Source organism: Myxine glutinosa, chromosome 5 (assembly GCF_964187855.1).
Source record: "Myxine glutinosa chromosome 5, kmMyxGlut1.1, whole genome shotgun sequence".
In the NCBI taxonomy this organism is placed as follows: domain Eukaryota; kingdom Metazoa; phylum Chordata; class Myxini; order Myxiniformes; family Myxinidae; genus Myxine; species Myxine glutinosa.
Genome location: NC_136265.1, coordinates 170,657,769 through 170,679,311, shown reverse-complemented (window position 1 = coordinate 170,679,311; position 21,543 = coordinate 170,657,769). Strand labels below are relative to the sequence as shown.

Genomic DNA, 21,543 nt, shown 5'->3' with positions numbered 1-21,543 from the left:
GAGGAACATCTCATGTGCACATAATAAACTTCATAAATGATTGCAGTGCATAAACACACTGGTACATCGCGCTTAAGAGCTCAGCATCATGAGAACAGTTGCAGAAAACTACAAGCGGGGGAGTGTTGCAAGCCATACCTGAATGACCGAACATTGTTGCCATGCACTCTCCTGTGTAGAGGTCGTTAATGCAAAGATTTTTATCTGAACAGCTCGTCGCAACAAACAGCCCGGATGGATCTATTTGTACCTTCAAAAACACACACATGCATGTTACACACGTCACCTGCTGTTCACATCCATATACTTAGGAAAACCAAAAAAAAGATACATTTCTCGTTTGATGTTGTTGGCAATTATTATTACCTCCACCAACGAACGTGGGTGAAGGTTATGTTTTCACCCCTGTCTGTTTGTTTGTCTGTGAACAGGACATTAAAAAAATTTGTAGATCGATTCGGAAAAAAAAAATTGGTGGATAGGTTGGGAGTGCGACAAGGACAAAATTATTAGATTTTGGTGAATATCCGGACACTAGAAGTTTTAAGTGATTCTTTTTTAAGTGTTATATTTAAGGGACGGTTGGGTGGGAGGAGGGTGTGTTGAGGGGGAGGGAAGTGGAGAGGAAGGGGGGACTGGAGGGAGGGGGAAGGGGAGAGGGAGGAATGGTTAGAGTGTCTGATCTGATTCTGCGAGGTTGGTAGTTTAAACCCAGGCCAAGTCATACTAAAGACTTTAAAAATGGTACATGCTATTTCCTTGCTTGACGCTCAACTTCTCTAAAATGATCGAGCATGGACAAACAACCAAAAGTTGGCAGCCATTGCGCAGGCTGCTTGATGGGGCTTTTGGCCTCCTTGTTAAATTCTGGGTAAGGGAACTCATTAAAATAAATGGTCGTGCCCTTCAGGTCAACATAAGCAGCTGAGAGTGCTCATCATAAAATGGTATCCTCTTCAGCCAACAGTCTGAGTGATACATGATGTCATCCACAGTTGAAAGGTCAAGTGTGAAATCACTCTGTGCACACGGTTGAAACTTGAGCAGCAATGTCTTCATCCAGGAAAGAAAGACATGGACAAACGCTTTCCCCCAAAGAGAGAGAGGAGAGTAAAACCTTAGGAATTACTACTCGTATTCTTTGCACCCTCGCCCTTCCAAAACACAAGGATGACAACTATCAGGCATTCATCACGGGGTTGTTCTTTCATCCAGATGGGATTGTTCATGGATCTAACGGAAAGCAGCTTATAAAAAAAAAATCATGACTGCTGGTGCACTGCCATATTTCAGTAGTTCGGCAAAGATTCCATCAACGCCAGGTATCTTGTTGCATTTCAACAAGGTACCAGGTGTGCATGGAATTAACCACTTAGAGTAGTTTGCAAAATCCATCAATGCAAACCTTCAAAAAACAAACAACCCATTACTCCCAATATATCCTCTATCTCCTGAATTTATCTTTGCTGCGCTGTGCGTAGCATTGGTGCCAGAATAGCACGTCAATATACTCAAGCAGATGAGCAAACTATTGCACAAGCTCTCTTTTTGCATCAATTCGTGCAAGGTTACAGAATCGAAGACACACCAATACCCTTTAAGTTTAAAGTGTGTGTGCAAACGTTTGCACCTGCCGCCAACCCCTCCCCCACCTCGAGGTTTCTGTAGGGTGTATGCGGTCCGTCTATACCACAGTTGTAGTGAAACTCCACAAATCCAGGCTCACTGCTCACTTCCACTCATTTACCCTCTTTTCTCTCACATGTGAAACCAACTACGTTAGATGGTTTAATCTTCCCTCCAGGGCTTCAAGATGGCTGCTCACCTCTTTCTCAAGTCTTATTCGAATCATTCTTGTGATGTTGTCCATCCTCATTAACCCTCCCCAAGCACAAACCTTCCTTACCAGGTTATTGTGTTTTCTCCCTTCTTTCTCCACCTCTCCCGTTTTTGTTCCATTGCTGTTTAATTCCTGGTTTTCACTTCCTCTGTGTTTGAGTTTGTATCCAGATTGTTCACACATTTTCTTCCTCCTAAAGCTCATTGTCATCTTCCTCCTCCAGTGCTTCCATCTACCCAGCTGTTAGTGTGTCTCCTCACTTTCCAATGTATTCTTTCCGTTCTGTTCTGTGCTCTAACTCTTCCATAAGCTTTGCCTTTGTATAAAAAGCTTGTCTTTGGAAGCTCAGAAACTCTGCCATTGGCAAACGACGAACTTCCAAATCGATCAACACTAAAACAGCCAATTAACAATGGATTTAGTTTCAACTGAATGATGGTTTTACTGTGCTTTGTATCCATTTTGTTCGTTTATTCAAACCAGAAGCACCCGATCCTTACGGGAGCCGGTAGGGGGGCTCATGTTATTATCTTTATGATTATAAATACCATAGCCGAGTGATTTTGTTCTAACCATGGACACGTTCTTCTGACATCCCTTCATTTGGGTGGTGTAGCGGCAACAGACCAATGCCTTCATCAATCCCGAAAATAAAATTAACCCGGGTGACGTATATAAAGCAAAAACATGTGCACGGCTTATGTGCATATGTAACTTTTTTAAATTCTTTTTTTTTTGTACACAAGATCGAGGCTGGTGTAAGAGCTGACATCAATCACAAAAAAAAACAGACGCACAAAACATACAATAAAGGGAGCGGGAGACAAGATGGGGAGAGAGAGGGAAGCACACAAGTACAACAGCAGAGAACAGGGACATCGGGAGATATGTGGGACGGAGAGGGCTTGAGGGGAGGGGGCATGGGAAGAGGGGGCGGGTGTGCGAGAGGTATAAAACGCATGGACACTCCTAGAACGTCCAGGATTTGAATTAATGGGGGTCGAAGAGATCAAGGTTTTGGATGGTGGAAGATAAGAGATGGTGGTGAACAGCTGTTTTAAAGACCTGGACAGAGGAGTGGGATTGAAGAGAGTGAGGGAGTTTGTTCCAGAGGCGGGAGAAAAGAGGAATGAAAGAGAAGGTGAGCAGAGAGTCTTGATTTTGGCAGTTTAACCAGAAGAGGGTTGCTGGCAGATCTTGTGCGACCTGCAGGAATATTTGGGGGACAGAGCACAGAGAGAGCTGGGGGAGCAAGGCCGGAGAGGAGTCGGTAGAAGACAGAAAGACCACCTACCTGCCTGCGGCGAATGAGTGAAAGAAAGGCCCTCGGAGTTAGCTTCATCGCGGGAGATTCCAATGATTCTGAACGCTTTGGTTTCAACAGCGTGAAGACGAGCTAGGTGTGAGGCAGGAGCACCAGCCCAGAGGGGAGAACAGTATTCCATTGAGCTGCGGACGAAAGCTTTGTATGTGGTGTAGAGCTCAGGTGTGTCAAGGAAGGACTTCGCACGACGGAGGATGCTCAGTCGGTAACTGGCTTTGGAGGCCAGCTTGGAAATGTGGTTTTCCCAGGAAAGATCATGGCAGATAGTGAGACCCAAAAGCTTGAGTGACAGAACCTCTTGGAGAGGATTGTTCAGAAAGTAGATGGGAGGATTGTCCAGTCGGTCTTTTCAGAAAGACATCGTGAGTGTGTGAGATTTGTCAGGATTGAAAGACATGTTCCACTTGTTTGACCAGTCTGTGATTTTGTCCTGGTCTGCAGAGAGTGAGGAGGTTGCAGACTGCCAATCTGCGGGATGAGGTATGGGATATTGCGGTTATATATTTCGGATAATTCCAATTGCAGCCTCGGAGATGACAAACGCCACGAGAGCAGCCTTGACCAGCCTTACAGAAATGGTACATCGAGCAGCCTTGCAGAAATGGTGTTTTTCTATTGTTCTTATCTCAAAAAGGGAGAATGGTAAGTATAAACACCTTTACTAACAGAATCCAACCTGCATGACCATCCGAGCCATCCGTTCTGATCTATCCTCGATCATTACCTTGAGATGTTTATCCAATTTATTTTTAAACTGGTTGATTACTCCCACGACTCTTCCTGGCAAACTGTTCCGCAAACCAACTACTCCGATGAAAAATTAAAATCCATGTCTCATCTCGATTATATCTACCTTTTTCTCATCTCAATTACATTTCATCATCTCCTTGTGTTATCCAGAGTGTATGGTCACAAATAGCACGATGTGCACAAACTAAAACAGGAACATGTACCTATAACCGAGACTGCAAAGAAAACAAGAGCGAGAATTACTTTGCAAAACATGTCCCCTACCAGGTTTCAGTTCAATATGTTAAAGTTAAAGGATAAGGTGGAAAGTCCGGAAAACTGACCCATGTATAATATGCGATATTTTCTAAGCCCAAAAAAGGCTTTACTCCGTGGAAAATTGGCGAAAAATCCCGAAACTAACAATTGTTCTCCAACTCATCATATTAAAGTCATGTACGAAGTTTCAGTTGAATATGTTAAAGGGCATGGAAAAAAGTGTAGAAAAACATAGGTCGGACGTATAGATGGACGGACGTCGGACATACGGATAGCAAATGTACAGTCCCCTCTGGGTAGAGGACTAATAACAAAAAGAGTTGACAATGGGGTATGTGTGTGTGTGTGTGTGTGTGTGTGTGTGTATGTGTGTGTGTATGTGTATGTGTATGTGGTTGTTGTTGGCTGCTGTCTCCACACGTGGGTGTGTTACAGGAGAGGGAACGGAGACTAACCAGGTCTCAAAGAATCCACCTCCGTCAAAGACCCGAACTGGATAACATCAAAAGCAATCACTTATTTTGCAGGCTGGACACGGAAACCACCATGTCCAGCCTGTTACCAGGATGGAGATCCATTAAGGTGAGAAGTAGTAACGAACCGGCTTTGGACATCCCTTTCATTTATCAAAAGGCCTAGGGATTCACCCTAACTCTGACAAAAAACATCTTACACAACACAGTATGATTGGCCAAGGCCACCTACATAAGGTGTTTCTAAAAATTCACTGTGGATGCCGAGTAATGGTGAGTAAATGTGAGGGTGAGAGGGTAGAGAGGATATGAGAAAGATAGATTACAAAATAATAAAAAAAGTGATGATTATTGAAAAGAGAAAATGAAAGACATCAAACAAGAGGGAGAGAGATAGAGATAGAGACAGAGACAGAGACAGAAACAGAGAATGAAACAGAGAATGAAAAGAAAAGGAAAAATACAGAGTGTGCAGGAGGAGTACGAGGAGGTTCAGGCTAAATCATAAGGGACTCTCAACATTTGCTTGTAATGAATAAAAACAGCTTGGTATGCACATCAAAGACCTTACCAGTGTCGGTGCCATGACAACGGAGTACTGGTGGGGGCCCAAGCTGATATTAATCACGACTTGAGCATGCAACTTCAACACCTGCATGCATTTATGACTAACCCGACCCGAATGAGATGGTGAGAGCGTTTGTTAAACCATGTGCTTCCCTAAGGATCAGATGTCCGACTGACCTTAATAAGAGAACCGTCTTCTCCCTGTGAGCCCTTGAAGCACTTCCTCTGCTTCCCACTGCCAAGGTTAAATATTCTGGAAGCACAACACGGAGAAGAATTAGGAGCTTTGCAGTTAGAATGAATGCTTAAACGATGTTTATTTTTGCCGACTGAATAAGTGCAAGAACAGAAAAAGATGTGCCAAGTATATTCTTCCTTGCGTATTGTGTAAAAGGACAAGGTCACAGCTGCTGGCACGCCTTCCCTCCCCCCCTCTCCTCCACCCCAAAGTAAAACAAACAAGGGTACTGTGCATCAAAGCAAAAGTTCAAATATTTTATTCTTATGGCTGTTTGGGTGAGAGAGCTGCAGAAAAGGCTCTATAAATGAGGTGCGCAAGTCCAGAACATGCCTTTGGTAACTTCCATTCTTCGGTGTATGGAATTGGCAAAAAAAAACAAAAAAAACTACTGAGTTCCAAACTGCCTCTGGAACAAACGTCAGCACAACTGTTCATCGAGAGCTTCATGAAATGGGCTCCCTTAATCGGGAGCTCTGAAAATTATATGATATAAAAACCATTAAAAAAAAAGAAAAAGAAAAATTATATATACATATATATATATGTCAAGTAGTAGATTTGTTATTGCCTAAAGTTCAGTTATAGACGTTGGTTGCTAATGTGTTATGATTTATATGATGTTTAAAAATGCTAATTTCATAAAGTTAATAAAGGGTTTTTGCTTCGTTTTAGTTTTGGATGAGGAAAGGCTTAAAATGAGGTCATGCTGGACAATTGTATACGTGTGCTTTTTTCGAGGCTGGTCGTAAAACCACGCCCACATGCGCGTGTTTTTGCGTAATGCTAGTAGAATGACATGAACCTATCGTTAACCATATATATTTTGTTTTAATCACAGCAACGCATGACTCTGTATAAACATGCTTTGAATTACTCATGTACACAAACCCATAAAATATATGGGTTTGTTTGGCTAAGCATACACTCTCCTCTTTGTGAGTTACATTTCTGTTTTCTCGGAGCCCAGAGAAACATTTGGTCCAAATGATAAGGAAGGGCTGACTCCCCCGAATGATAACGGTGGGAGGGACTCTCGCCAGTCGCTTCGTTCTCTCGGAGATTTTCTGATAATCGTATTCGTATATAAGTGAATGAGAATCAATGCGTTTTCAGGAAGGCTTGACGTGGCATGAGACTGGCTCTTGCTATAGATGTCTTGGCCTCCTCCGGATCTGTATAAGTTGGTTTTTAATAAAGCTGCGCCATTCCAGGCTATTGTGGACTTCTTTTGCAAACGAAGAGCTGATTCTTCACAGATGGTACCAGGAGTGGGGTGTCAACAGACGCGGAGGACGGGAAACGGAGCCCGAGGGACAGGAGGAAGGCTGACCTGAGGCCGGCGCCGGCACGTTGATTTGATTAAAGGTGGGAGTTGTTTTATATCAGAGGGCTATTATTCCAAATTCGTACCTTCCTCCCTCGCGCGGGTTCAGTCTCCTTGTCTTCCGCGCTGTCTGCACTCGAACAGAAATTGTAAGTAAAGGCTCATTTAGGCCTCAGAATGACGTGGTTTTGTTAAAGCCAGGATAAACAAGTAAGGATAAACCAGGAAGGACTTAACAGTAAGCTTAAAGTTACAGTTAGCACCAGGAGGGGAAAATGAGGTCGGACAGCCATATAGGTTGAAACCAGGTGGCCAAGATTTTTCCAGGAAGGAACAGCCCAGAGACAAGATGGGGTATGCCATTGCATGCCAGGGAACGAAGGGCTGTGGCTAAACTTAGATAGAAGGCCATAGGAACATAGAGGTCCAGATAGAAACAGGCCAGGACCTGGTGGACAAGAGAAAATAAATAAGCTCACAGGAAATGGGCCAGGTGGCCACAGGGTGAGAAGGACAGGAATGGTTTTTGAAATATTGAAATTTTAAGCATTGTAGCTATAGTTATTGAAGCTACAGGACAGAGGACAATTAAGTAAGCAGTTAAACAAGTAAAACAGCGAGTGATGCCGCTGGACCAGATACCAGACCAAGACCCCCCAACCCCCCAAGACCTGAGCTCAGTCCCGGGGCTCTAGGCAACACCCCCCACCCCCCCAAGACCTGAGCTCAGTCCCAGGGCTCTAGGCAACACCCCAACACCCCGCCCTGCCTTCCCTTTTTTTCACCTCAACCCACCCCCCGTCCAACCAGTCCCAAAAATCCTTTTCCTTGAATGAGAGACGTAACATGAATGAGCAAAGATTGTTTGGGAGTGGCTGGAGAAAGGCATGATTTGAGTCGATCTGAGTTTCGCGCGAAGTCTGGGAGACTTCTATGAGTATATGAATGAGGAATGAATGTATATTGGGATGTTAATTGACGTGTGTATCTAGCCAATGTATTTGTCTGTATGACATATGCAAAGCAGAGGGTTTCGGTGTGAAGCTTTGTAAGTGATCTGCTCGACGTGCGGGAAATTCAGGCCGGGAATGTCCATTTTAGCGTCTATCCGAGAGAACAGGCGAGGTCCTGAACTGAGTCCGGATTTTCATCTGTTTGGGAGTTGTTTGGGAAGCGAATTGATATAAATCGGGTCAGGAAAGCACTCGGAGTGCCCTTGTCGACCTACTGTTGATATGAAGCGGGTTTCTTGGAGATGGTTGCAGGATGGGCTGTTTTTTTTCGCTAAATTCAGAATTCGAATCAATATGTGTGTTTTACTTGAATCGAAGAGTTCATTCAATGGCAGATATTGTGGATTGTATGTGTGGGATGTATCGCTGAGGCAGCTCACCTTTGGAATTGGTGTCATATAGTGCATTTTGGGTCAGAGAGGTCAAGCGTCGGAGATCCTGTTTTTTTGCGATGTTTACGAGCTAGGGATGAGTTCTGACAGCTCAATGTTCTGACAACTCACTACATGTCAGGTCGCAGATTTGTTATGACAGCTTTTCGCACTTTGTTATGACAGCCGACTGCATGTCCCAACGTGAGGTAAACCCCGCCGCGAACGCGAATAGAGCGGCGTGCAGGGAGTGTTGGGATTCGTGTGGAGGCACGAGGGTGCGCGCCAAGACGGGGGGCGGCGTGGCGTCGTCGCGTTGAGATGGTTGTGCCAGGTCGATCGGCGATCTCTGAATTTAAATCGGATTTTTGTCATGTGTGTTGTGAAATTAAACGTCTATCCGAGAATCCTGGCAATGTTCGTTTAATTATCTGCTCAGAGTGCCGGCGATAACTCGCCCACTCTCAGAGGAGGATGTGTGCCCAAATGCATTGTGGGTCATTTCGACTTTGCTGGATGTCGGACGTTCATGTCAGACGAGCCATGTCGGAATAGTGGCCGGCTGCGACATATATGCCAGGCAATGTCACAGGACGAATACGTTACTTATAAGATGGATTTTTATTTAAGATGGATTTATAAGATGGATAGATGGATGGATTTATTTAAGATGGCTAAAAAAAAAAAAACGATTTCAAGACAGAGTAATTAATTTCCGGAGCCAAGTTCCAACAGGAAGTCTTGTTCATACAGTAAGGTACAGTACGCTTGGAATTTAATTTAACCGGGCCGAGCTGTGGGGATTTGAGATGGATTTGAGTCACGTTAAATGGAGGACATTTGTGAGGATGAAGAGATGCAAGTAACGTGGATTAAATTGTGGTATCACGAGTTGGGTGCCAGAGATATTGTGGTTATTATAACTCACTGATTATAGGGGGCGCCGGGCGCACCGAGTACAGATCGGGTTGCATGATGGAGCACGCATGCATGGATTTTGGCTTTGCGAGGCTCCGGATAGAAATTGGCATTTCGATGCTGTGGATTATATTGTGCCTGCCCGGAAAGGGGATGTCCTGTGCTGGGGCTGGCGACATGCCTCTGTTATTTGTCTGTCTGTCGGTCTGATTGTAAGTCTTTGGTACTGGGAGGGCTAATTGAGTGCTCAGGCGTCATTGTTCCATGGAGGCAGGAGCTGTGAGTCACAAAATGTAAATGTAACACAGAGAGATGGACAGGACAACAATGGAGTTTATATGGACGGGTTTGGGGCAGTTTCAATCTGACGATTACAGAGTGCTTTGTTCCGTTCACGAAACATGTAAAATTCATGGAGTTGAAGTCGTTTGCAAGAAGGCAGCAGAGTCAGTACTGGGATGCAACTTCGTCCGGGGGTTTTGGTCCAGCCTGCAAGGAGTCCAGGGGCTTGTTTTAGGGCTGGGTCGCCAAAAATGGGATGCTGTGCCCATCTGGATGTAAAATTATCCATCAAGGACGGGGAATAATGTGCAGTGTGATTGGGTAAGAGGTAAAGGCCATAAAACACCAACCCCATGAGGAACGAAATAAATGGAGAGATGTTGGGATCACATGATGGTTGGGATTGAAGAACAACCTACTGGGATTTCAAACCTGTGTTTGGGTCTGGGGCAACTGGGTGATGGGCAACAGTGTATGAGTGAGTAATTATGATCTGTTTAAGTGTAAGAGGCGGTGGAGAAGAAAGGGGTGATGAAAAGTTATTTGTTTTAGTGTGAAGTAGGTTGGTTGCTTATTTGTCACAGTAAGATGAGAGTTGTGTTTTTAAGCTTGGTCTTTGAATGAATTGTTGCTTGGAATGTGTTGATTGGAAAAGTGATTTCTGATCGCTGATCCGATCTGGTTTTGAATTGTTGATTTAATTTTGAATTGATTGGAGGTAATAAGGATTTGTGTTGATTTCCTGATTTGAGTTGATCTGGAAACAAAGACAGATGGGATTAATGTGTATATCAGGAACATTTTGGAAAAGAAATATGGATATATGACATTACTAAAATATAACCAAGCAATTGAGAGTTCTTGGGTTAATGGGATATAAATAAATGCATCTACAAGTTGATGGTTTATAAAAAATTTAGTTCTGGATGATACTTAAACGATGAACAATGTTGGCAATATACAAAGAATGTGACTTGTTTTTTGGGGGGAAAACATGTGGTTTAAAATTGGTTGGCTAAGTTTTAAAGATGGAGATGTTTCGCAGAACTCTTATGATTATTTATATGAGTGGTGGACTATTCCATGGAGAAGCATGGTATGGTATAAAAATAAAGAGGGAGTATCCAGGAAAAAGATGTTCAAGTGAACTTTGTGCTGTGAAAAGAATGTCGAGTTAATGGAAGTGTTTTGTTCGATTAATTTTGTTCAATTTGTGTTCAAATGACCATCGATGTTGGGGGCAAAGTTATGGGTGAATTTGGTGAGTGGTTGTGGGCAAACGAAGATTAATTTAGATTTATCATAGTTAAGTTCGAGGAAGTTGATTTGAAGCCAGAATTTCATTTGGATGCCAGAAAGGAGAAAGGAGATGCTGAAAGCCAGAAAGGAGATGCTGTTGTCTACTCTGAATGACAGGTGGCGGTATCCAGGGCGCTGAGGAGTTTGTTCACGTTGTAAAGTTTGTTTATTTAGTTTGTTTATTGTAGAGAAGAGTGCTTTTGGGATTCCGGAGCCAGAGTGGATAATTTGAGAGTAGTAGGTGGTCCATGTGAAGCTTGGGAGTGAACTGATTTGGGTTTAATAGGCACAAGCTGGTCTAAACAGGGTGAGGAGGATGGCGTGATTGATGATGTCAAAGGAGGCGTTGAGGTGAGGAGGATGAAAATGTTGAGGTTGCCGGCATCAGAGGAGAGAAAAGGTCGCTGGTGATTTTGAGGAGAGCAGTTTCAGTACTGTGGCTGGAGCAGAATCCGGATTGGGATGTTTCATACAGGTTATTGGCAGAGTGGTGATGTTTGAGTTGAGTGGCCACAGCACGTTCCAAAACTTTTGACAGAAAGGGTAGGTTGGAGATGGGTCTGAAGTTATTTAGGGTGTCAGGGTTTAGTCCAGGGTTTTTCCAGAATGGGGGTGAAGTTTCACGAGTTTTTGGGGAAAATCGGTATGTGAAGCTGGATTAAGTTGGAACTGCTTGATGAGCCATGGAGATGGATTGGGTTTTGTTGTTGGTTGTCTGGGAGTTCGGTTGTTGCATTGCCAAAGGTTTCTGTGTGGTGGACACACTGGTTGGCTGTTGTCTTGTGTGACGTGGGTGGAGATGTATGTGGCTGTGTGTGGCTGCCTGGAGGGGAAGACGGCTACAGTGGTTGATATTGGTTGTGGGTTGTCCGGGGTGCTTCGATTTGCATAGGGGGTGAAGATTGGGATATTACATTATTTTAAGTAAGTATTGGTATGAGTAATTACATAAGTAATTATGAGTTATTATGAGTATTAGTTATGAGTAAGTGATTATTTTAGTAAAGTTACATGTTTCGCTGTGTTGTGGATCTGCGGACAAGCTAGTTTGATGGGTACCCTGGGGTCTTCGGCGTGTCTATGTGTTTGGCTGTCTGTCACACCGGACTCTTGAATGGGTTTTCATGAGACGAATTTCAGACATAACAGTGAGAATCTATTTTGAGCGAATCACAGTGGGTGAGGAAAACATTGTGTGTGACCAGACACCAGAACTGACCAGAATTGAAATTGGAAGTAGACCAGGTTATTTCTATTATTTGTTTATTCGTGAAAATAAATAAATAATAGGGGGAGGTTAATGGAGGTTAATGGTGGTTTGTTTGTGTTAATGGAGGTTAATGGTGGTTTGTTTGTGTTAATTCTAGTTGAAACTCTCGCTGAAGTAATTTTCAAGTGGATTAGGAAATTGGAGAAAAGGTGTTCTATGAAACTATGAATTGAATGAATTGAATCTATGAATTGGAGACCTGTAGACCAGGCGCTCCCAGGAGACTTGTGGACCAGGTGTTCCACCAGAGGAAAAAGACCAGGTGTTCGTGGAGCACTTCACCTGCAAGAACGCCTTGGAACCAAGGTGGAAGGGACCAGTCCAGGTGTTGCTGACTACACCAACGGCAGTCTTTTGCGAGGGCAAGACTTCGTGGATCCACGCCACGCACTGTAAGTTGGCCATACAAGCACCAGACACTACACCACAGCAACCACAGTAAGGATGGGCCTAATCATAGGTACAATACTATTGATAGCGACAGCAGCTAGGGGAAACTCCGATTCCAATAGATGCGAAAACGAAACCCGACACCTCACCGTAACATGGAGACAAAGAGTATCACTACCATGTTTCGAACAGAAAGCCCTGCACACAAATTGGGTGAACATAAATTGGCTAGCACTGTCGGCAGGGCCTGGACGCGTTGGCATGATACTACAAAAGCAACGAGAGTTCCGGGAAGACGGGCAAGCTAGCATTAAGACCTTGGCCCAACCAGGATACCAATGGGGAACCCCTGATTTTAAGCTACAAACACGCACACGCCTAGGGAAAGACATGACCATGCAGGTCCGGTGCAGCGTCTGGACCCCTGGCGCGGCCGGTGGCGAAAAGAACTACATACCATGCATCGAATACATACTCACGCCACAACCCCAGAATAAGGCCCCAAAGAAGGGTGAAAACACATATTGGAAAGTGGCCAGGGAAGTGGCAACAATTCAAAATAGGACACACTGCTGGTCGTGCATGCGCTTTCCCCAAGCAGGCACCACAGGAATACACATGATAGTGCTACCTCTGTCCCTCAATGACCTCTGCTCACAACCTATCGATTCCCCATGTTTAGTCACCACGCTGGAAAGAGAAGGGGTTGACAACGGCAAGAGTTGCAATCGACAATTTAATTATCGCCCGTCAATGATTGCCCATGTGGCCGAGAGGCCTGCCCTCGTCTGGGTCAAACCACAGAAAGGGAAGGTCTGCCTCCAGGGTTCCGGCCACTTGCGTATGGGAGAATCAGAATGCGCCTACACTCTCCCCGGGAAGCTGGGACAAGGGAGCTCGGGGATTACATTACGAATAGTACTGCAAGATAAACACAACCACAACATAACGGCTATAACATTCTCTAGGGGGGTTAGTAGGATTAATGGGGTGGTAAAGGGACTCCAGTGCTTATCCACCCACCTGGTCCCACCCCATGGGACAATGTTTATATGCGGCGACAAGGCTTACCCCTATTTACCAAATAATTGGGGGGGCACATGTTATCTGGGTTCAGTTCTTCCTGACGTTGAGATACTGGATGAGCGAGACCCAAAGTCCTTGGACAGGCGTTATAAGAGGTCAGTCATGAACGAAGATGGAACCACTAAACTACACGGGAGTCTATGGGAAAAGGTGTTTGGTTTCTTCTTCCCAGGAGCGGGCACAGTCATGGATAGTTTCCGGATAGATAAATTGGCTTTGGCCCTAGAAAAGGTGGCAAACGACACCGCTACGGCTCATGACATACTATTGGACACGGTAATTCACATGCGTACAATGGTGATGCAGAAGTGAGACTAAGGGAAACTAGCCACGCCCTGACGATCGATCGGATCGCGCGCGAAAATTCTTATACATTTAGCTGGCTCACTGACTGGTTCCAGGGATGGACGGGCACCATAGTGAAGTGGTTATTGACCGCACTGGCTGTGATAATCGGGGTAGTAATTTGGGGGGCACTAATGAAATCTCTAGTCCTCCTCTGTATGAGAAAGTATTTTACAGGATGGAAAGTGAAGAAGCCGCCGACAACGACTATGGCTCTGACCACAGAGGCCGTCGACCTGAACGGGTCCTTCAACAAGGCAGTTGCGACCGGCGCTCCAGAAAATTGCATTGAATTTTGTGGCAACTGTGATACTTGTGTGGATCCCATGTGGGAACTGGCTGCTGCCTGTAACGGTGTATGTGATGACTGTGATACTTGTGCTATAAACCCCTTGCGTGTACTGGCTAACGCTGCTTATGTATTACAAGCTGACAGCTGCACGCCCCCTTTAAACCCAACTATGGATCTGATTGCGACGCTGGGTCTGGCGGTCGAGGGACCCGACGTGGATATCCTAGACCCGCAAGCCGACCAGGCGCCCAAGGGAGACTTTGACATAAAGGAAGTTCCTCTCTTTGCTTCATATGTATTAAGTTCAAATGCTTCAAGTGAATCGGATTTTTACGCTCTGTACCCTGACCAGGAAATTGAGACACAAGATACTGACAATATTATGTATTCCCCAGAACAGCAGCACGTGAGGGACCTCATGGGCATGATCGTTGATTAACTTCGAAGATCTGCAAGGACTGAGTCTGCAAAGGGTGGGGGGAGCAAGTTCCGCAGGGGAGGTGACGGGCCCTCTGGCGGAGCAGAACCTCATCTGGACCAGACGCCTTCGTTGTGGATCCGAAACGTTAATGGACTTTCATGTTCTGAGCCCTCAGGCTCCGAGCACGCACCACACGACACGTTCGCCAAATGCACGGGCGAGGCGCTTTGGGCGCACGATATGCCCTTGGGAGATACCCGCATTACACAATTATTTTTTCAATACCCGCATTACACAATTATTTTTCAATAAAGCCCAATGTGGCACGTTGTCTCTTAAGATACTTTGTCTCGACGAGACAAGAGGAAGGAATGTCAAGTAGTAGATTTGTTATTGCCTAAAGTTCAGTTATAGACGTTGGTTGCTAATGTGTTATGATTTATATGATGTTTAAAAATGCTAATTTCATAAAGTTAATAAAGGGTTTTTGCTTCGTTTTAGTTTTGGATGAGGAAAGGCTTAAAATGAGGTCATGCTGGACAATTGTATACGTGTGCTTTTTTCGAGGCTGGTCGTAAAACCACGCCCACATGCGCGTGTTTTTGCGTAATGCTAGTAGAATGACATGAACCTATCGTTAACCATATATATTTTGTTTTAATCACAGCAACGCATGACTCTGTATAAACATGCTTTGAATTACTCATGTACACAAACCCATAAAATATATGGGTTTGTTTGGCTAAGCATACACTCTCCTCTTTGTGAGTTACATTTCTGTTTTCTCGGAGCCCAGAGAAACATTTGGTCCAAATGATAAGGAAGGGCTGACTCCCCCGAATGATAACGGTGGGAGGGACTCTCGCCAGTCGCTTCGTTCTCTCGGAGATTTTCTGATAATCGTATTCGTATATAAGTGAATGAGAATCAATGCGTTTTCAGGAAGGCTTGACGTGGCATGAGACTGGCTCTTGCTATAGATGTCTTGGCCTCCTCCGGATCTGTATAAGTTGGTTTTTAATAAAGCTGCGCCATTCCAGGCTATTGTGGACTTCTTTTGCAAACGAAGAGCTGATTCTTCACATATATATATATATATATGTATATATATATATATATATATATAGTCCCTGTATAAAGAGAGTTGCGCCATGCGCTGACCCGAGATTTCTGGTCACGTGGTTTCGTGGCGCCATTTTGTGTCTAACTTCACCGTGCGTGAACGTCAGCTTGGTACGGGAATGTTGTTTATTGCCAAACAAAATGACTGGTTGTTCTGCTTTTGGTTGTTCAAACCAATCTGGGAAATATAAGATGTATAGATTCTGTACTGAATGTATGAACCAAGTTTTGTACTGAATGTTTACTGTGTTGGTCTCATCGTGTTCCTGGCGAAATTAAACAAGTTATGGTGAATACGACGTCGTATCTGTGCTTTTCCATATCTGTTCGACTAGACGAACCGTGCACACTGCAGGTATTTTTAAAAGTTTTTTCTCTGTTTAATTACGGCTTGGCGCAGTCGAAAATTAAGTGTTAATTAAGTCGCCAGCTATGAAACATATTAATCGATCAGACAATATCCATCAGAGTTCTGGGCAAGCGTGTAGTAATAAATGAACGTTTCAATCTTACTAGATGCCGATGACGTTTTCCTTATGTCAGAGACAGAAGCTGACTTGCAGCTTGTTAAATCATTACAATGGAAATTGAATATAAATGTCGATAAAACTAAAGTTGTACACTATAGAAATATGGCAATACCACGTACAGAATTTGTTTTAAGTGTGTTGGACTATATGTCGGCTGGAAGTCCTACACCGGAATTGCTCTCGGCACCCTTTAAAAAATATTGGATATGCCCACACTCCTTTCTAAAAGTTATTAAAATTCAGAGAACGACAGCATTGGTTTGTCTTACTTATAATGTTAGCTCTTATATGCAGTGTTGGCTTGTAATATGCATTGCCATACCACTTTTAATATCACCACACAGCTCTTTTTCACGGCAATAGCTGAGTTTTTGACAAAACAAATATCACCTGTATGTAATAATAAGACTAAATATGTGTAGTAAATTTTTTTTTAGCAGGTTTAGAATATATCACCCCATATCGCGAATGTACATGTATATCTAATCTGACACACGTAGACACAAAATGGCGTCCAAATTTGAGTTGACCCAACTCTCTATATACAGGGACTCTATATATATATATATATATATATATATATATATATATATATATATATATTGTTGCGGATATGGGATTTGGCCTCCATCCATATCCGCTTGTAAATATTCCCCTATTTCCCCAATACTCCCCAACTATCCCCAATCCCCCATTCCCTAGTCCCATTGTCTGTAAACAACACTCTGTAGCCCCGACCTTCCCCTTTTTCCCCCATTAAATGTCGTGCCCAGGTTCACCGCATCTCACGTAGACAACTATAGGACATCTTGCTAGTTATTCTTAGTCTATGTCAGTTAAGGACTCGTTTCCATTAATGATGACTCTTCGTTGCACCAGAATGTGATTGTATGGCACCAGTAGTAAGTTTAGGACCTCCCAATACCTCCCCACAATCTCGTCTCCGCATCCTCCCATCATCTCATGGAACTACAACAACAACTACAACAACAGCGGGGGCGGCGCGGCGGCGGCGCGGGGAGTGGGCGTCCTCACTCCGGCTTGGTTAGCCGCCATTGCCCATGTGCTCCGACGGGGTTACCACGAAGGGGCTGACTGTCAGCTCCTCGTCAAGGGCGGAGCCCGGTAACCCCCCGCACCCAATAAGAAGCGGCGGGCCGATTCCATCTGGGGCGGAGCTAACGAGCCGAGGGCGTGTCACTCCCCGCTGGATATACGCAGCCACTTACCGGAGGTGACGTGAGATGCGCCCCCAGCTTGAGGAGAAACAGACGCCACCTCCAGCGCGACGATACCTCCCCGCATATCTGGACCGGACCGTGTGGATCCTGTCCCTGAGCCAAGGTGCACCTTGAGCCATCGATTCTGCCCTTCCTTGCCATCAATCCCTGTGTGAGTCAGTCTTGTCCCGTTTATCTGTGGTCTGTCGGGGCTAAGATAAGACCGTGATTAAGTGCCCACCTTACTGTGCTGTACCTCTCGTCGGTGTAATCTAAAACGTTCTGCATACAAATATTATAACCTCCTCCGGAGGTCTTGAGAACTGTACCCCTGGTGTCGTGTCATTTAACCCAGCCGTTGTGTCCTTTCCTTCATTGATCTAGCGTAGCGCGATTCGGCCAACGTTCGAGTGGAATCGGGTAAACTGTGCAGACGCGGTCATACCAAACCGCTCGGTAAACTAACATCCAAAACCGCGTCTGTAACAATATATATATATATATATATATATATATATAAAAATATAAATGAGGAAAATGCAAATAGAACACAAAGTAAAATTATCTTGACATTGCAAGAAAATCATTCACAAAGCCCCCGTTAACAAATCGATAAATGGCACTTGAGTTTAGCGGTTCTTCTTCAGTAAAACTATGTTCTTTCCAATCGGAAGCTTACTATGGCTCGAAAAGATAGCATTCAGGTACGTTCACTCGCCATTGAGCTGTGTAGCCTGGGTCTGAATCCCGACTCAGTTATAAACTGCCATCCCGGTGTTTCACCGGCAGGGTGATTCAACGTGACTGCAGTCATCGGATGCCCGCCTGCCGGCATTAGTTGGTGGACGTTAAAAATCTCACGTTGTCCTTCGTGAAGAGTAGGCGAGCTCTCAAGAGCACCATGAACAAATAATAAATTCCTGCTTTCACCTACAAGGGGCACTGCATCAGTGGCACAGCTGTGCCCCCAGAAAATGACGCAACCTGCAGCCATGATTTGGATAGGAACGAAGGAGGAGGAGGAAGCTCACCGAATGTTCCTGTCTTGGCAGCCAATCACCGCGTACTTCTGAGAGACGTCGACATCCATGTCATACAGAGTGGATTTGCTAACGACGTGATGTTTCCGTGCAAATTGCAGACCTCCGCCCTCCTGCAAAGAAAATAAAAAGAAGTCCAAAATGCATGATGATCATAGCCTCACTGAAGGTTCAAAGCAACATTACCAACCTTTTCGACGTTGCGGAAGTAGATAGACTTGTCCATACCGCAGCTCACCAATTGTGCTTGATCCCCAACACCTAAAAAAAAAGGATTAAATAAACTGGTGTACAAGGATTATTGGTCTTGTTTTGTGGGTAAGAAAAAGGATAAACATGGTTTGCAGACAAAGAGAAAGGGAGAGTCATTGCTATGTGAGGTAGGTAAACCAACTGAGAAAAAAAGAAATAATTATACAAGCAAGTTGGACATTCCAATCAGCTCAGATCAGAAAAACAAACATTTCGGTGTCCGTGGCCATCTTTCAGTAGTGGAATTCATACCAGCAATGCGCACGGCGGTGACTGCCGACGAATGCTCATCGAGCGTCTGTTCAAGCGAGTAGCCTTTCTCCATATTGAGCACATGAATAAGGCGGTCACGGCTTGCGGTGGCCAGCAACCTCATCTCTGTAGGGAAGAAAATCATGAACAAGATACATGTCTAACTATGAACAAAATCTCAGCAATTTAACTTTCTCTACAAGGTCAGCTTGGTCCTAAGGCCTGAATTTACTAAACGTGAAAAACAATCATCTTCCAAATGTCCTCCTCAATTTCCCCTTTATCCCGCCATGCCCCCGCCGCCCCCTAATTTCATCCCCATGCGCCGAAATGTCCTTGTGGTTTGAAAGCTCCATTTTTCCACAAAACTCATCCAGTATTAATGTCAAGGTTCAAGGACAGTCCTTTAAATTATAAAGCAAACGGAGAGGACAAACGTCATGGCAGCTACGAGGAAGCGAGCAGCATTGTAGAACAAAGCAGTGACCCTTTGACCTGTTTATTTCACATTAATTACATCGTATTCGAGTCAAAATAACCTCAACCAATGAACAAAGAGAGTACCCAATAGTAGCACCAAGGGATCAAGTGATCGGGCATTTGCCAACCAGGAAGCAACTTTCCTTGGCTGACACTGACAAAAAATGTGGGGTGGTGGTAGCAGTAGTAGTAGATGATTAAAAAAATGATTTGCATATATTTATGAAAACAATTGAAGATAAATTCTTAATTATTTGGCCAGAACAAAAGTGATATAATCAACATTTAAAATACAGAAACGGCTGCAGTGAATAGATCTGGCGTAAATACTGAGCAATACTTCTGAACATACAACACTCGGAAGAAAATAAAAACCATGACAATTCATTCCCTTCCGCTGACGCCTAAGACAACCACAGTCAGGTGGTGTAATGGTCCGAGTCTCGGAGGTCGGCGGTTTGAACCCCGAGCGAATCATACCAAACATTACAAATGGTATGTGCTGCTTCCATGCTTGATGCTCAACATATAAAAAGGGACAGAGCATGGGAAAACAACAACATGGCAACCGTTGTGGATGCTTTGATGGGCCTAATGGGCTCCTCCTACATTGAATTCCCTCCTAATAGAACTGACATTTGTACTGGGTGGACCATAAAAAAGGCAACATTTGATGATGCTGAGCTTTTCTTGGTAAAAAAAAAAAAAAAACACCTTTAGAGGCCATTTTTCCCCGCAAAGCGGGGGTTGGCCTTTTTTCGGGAACCGTGGTTGTTGTTGTTTTTCGGTCCCCTATTTGAAGCAATGTTTTACGGCCGGATGCCCTTCCTGACGCCAACCCTTTTTGCCGCCTTTAACGACAAACAGGGAATTACCAGTGAACTGGTACTCAATTAGCCGACCTCGGAAGGATGACAGGCTGAGTCAACCCCCCTGGCGTTAATTCAGCGATCGACCGGGATTCGAACCCAGGATCCGAGGATCCTAAGCAGGCACCCTAACCGCTAGCCCAACACCAGGGTAATAAGATTGTAAATAAGTTTCAAATTTATTTAGCTTACCTGTCGCACAATTTTTTTTTTTTGCAGTTAATAAAACTAATGTGGCAATTCAACATCGAGCAGCACATCTTTCTTTATGACACATACATTGAAACAGTTACCAAAGAGAGTGCAGAGAGCATTACAAAATGTGAATAATGGCTGCTCGGGGCGGTGTGTTCATGCTCACGTCACTGAGACTATTGAACCTGTACAGTAACGCATGTAGAGAGGTCCACGCAAATCGACAAGATGACTCAGAGCTGAAACAGGAATCGGTCAGTGTGATGAATTCCGAAGGAAGACGCTGGGATTTATCCTTATAAAATCCAGCTTTTCCAGGCACTTAAATGAAAATGATCACAGAAGACGGGATGGAATTTTTTGAACCGCTTTTCGAAAGCACTGGAAAATGAGGACCTCAGTATCAATGACGTAATTTTCTCTGATGAGTACCATATTTACATGAATGGGATGATGAATAAAAATAATTACAAATTTTGGGGGTGGAAAAACCCAAAAGAACATGAAGCATCCTTCATTCCCCGAAAATCACTGTCTGGTGTGGATTGAGATCGTCACAAATCTACGGTCCCTATTTTTTGAAGACCATAACACCGAAATAGCAGTAATCTTCATCTGCTGAGGGAACGAAGGTGAGAAATAATGAAAATGTGTGGTTTCAACATAGTGGAGCCACATCCTATACCTCGAATGAATGTCTCGCTTGGCTGATGGAAAAATAATTCTTCCCATGGCAATCAGATCCCATAACTTGTCACCGCTGGATTATGTATTATGGGGAATAGTCAAAGGGAGAGTTTCAGGTGAAACCAACCACAATTGCTGGTTTGAAAGATGAAGTTATTCATATTATCTCAGACACCCTCCCAAAAGCGACGCATAACCTGTTGCTAAGGGCATCGAGAGCCAGCACGGCCCTGAGACAAACAACATAGCCCCCCCACCCCCCAACCCCACCCTTTCTCTCTTTTATAACTTTTTCGGGAACTTTCTTTTAATGAAAAACGAAAAAACTTTTAAAACAAATGGTCACTTTTATTTAGCCGTATGATCGAAAATAAAGGAGATAGCGGGACGTTTGGACCAATCGAATCAATTCGCACCCTCGACTGTTGAGCA

General features: G+C 44.2%; 1 protein-coding gene across 5 annotated transcripts in view; it reads right to left on the bottom strand.

Moving 5' to 3' along the window:
- LOC137426748 (mitogen-activated protein kinase-binding protein 1) overlaps nt 1-21,543 on the bottom strand; it is a 214,895-nt gene that overhangs the window by 111,781 nt on the left and 81,571 nt on the right. For all 5 annotated transcript variants that reach the window (XM_078779071.1, XM_078779067.1, XM_078779068.1 and 2 more), the window contains 5 exons: nt 18,881-19,006; nt 18,567-18,637; nt 18,368-18,489; nt 5,390-5,465; nt 139-250 (listed from right to left, as the gene is read on the bottom strand). In XM_078779071.1, the coding sequence (XP_078635197.1) occupies nt 139-250; nt 5,390-5,465; nt 18,368-18,489; nt 18,567-18,637; nt 18,881-19,006 (507 nt within the window). The remainder of the gene's footprint in view (nt 1-138; nt 251-5,389; nt 5,466-18,367; nt 18,490-18,566; nt 18,638-18,880; nt 19,007-21,543) is intronic.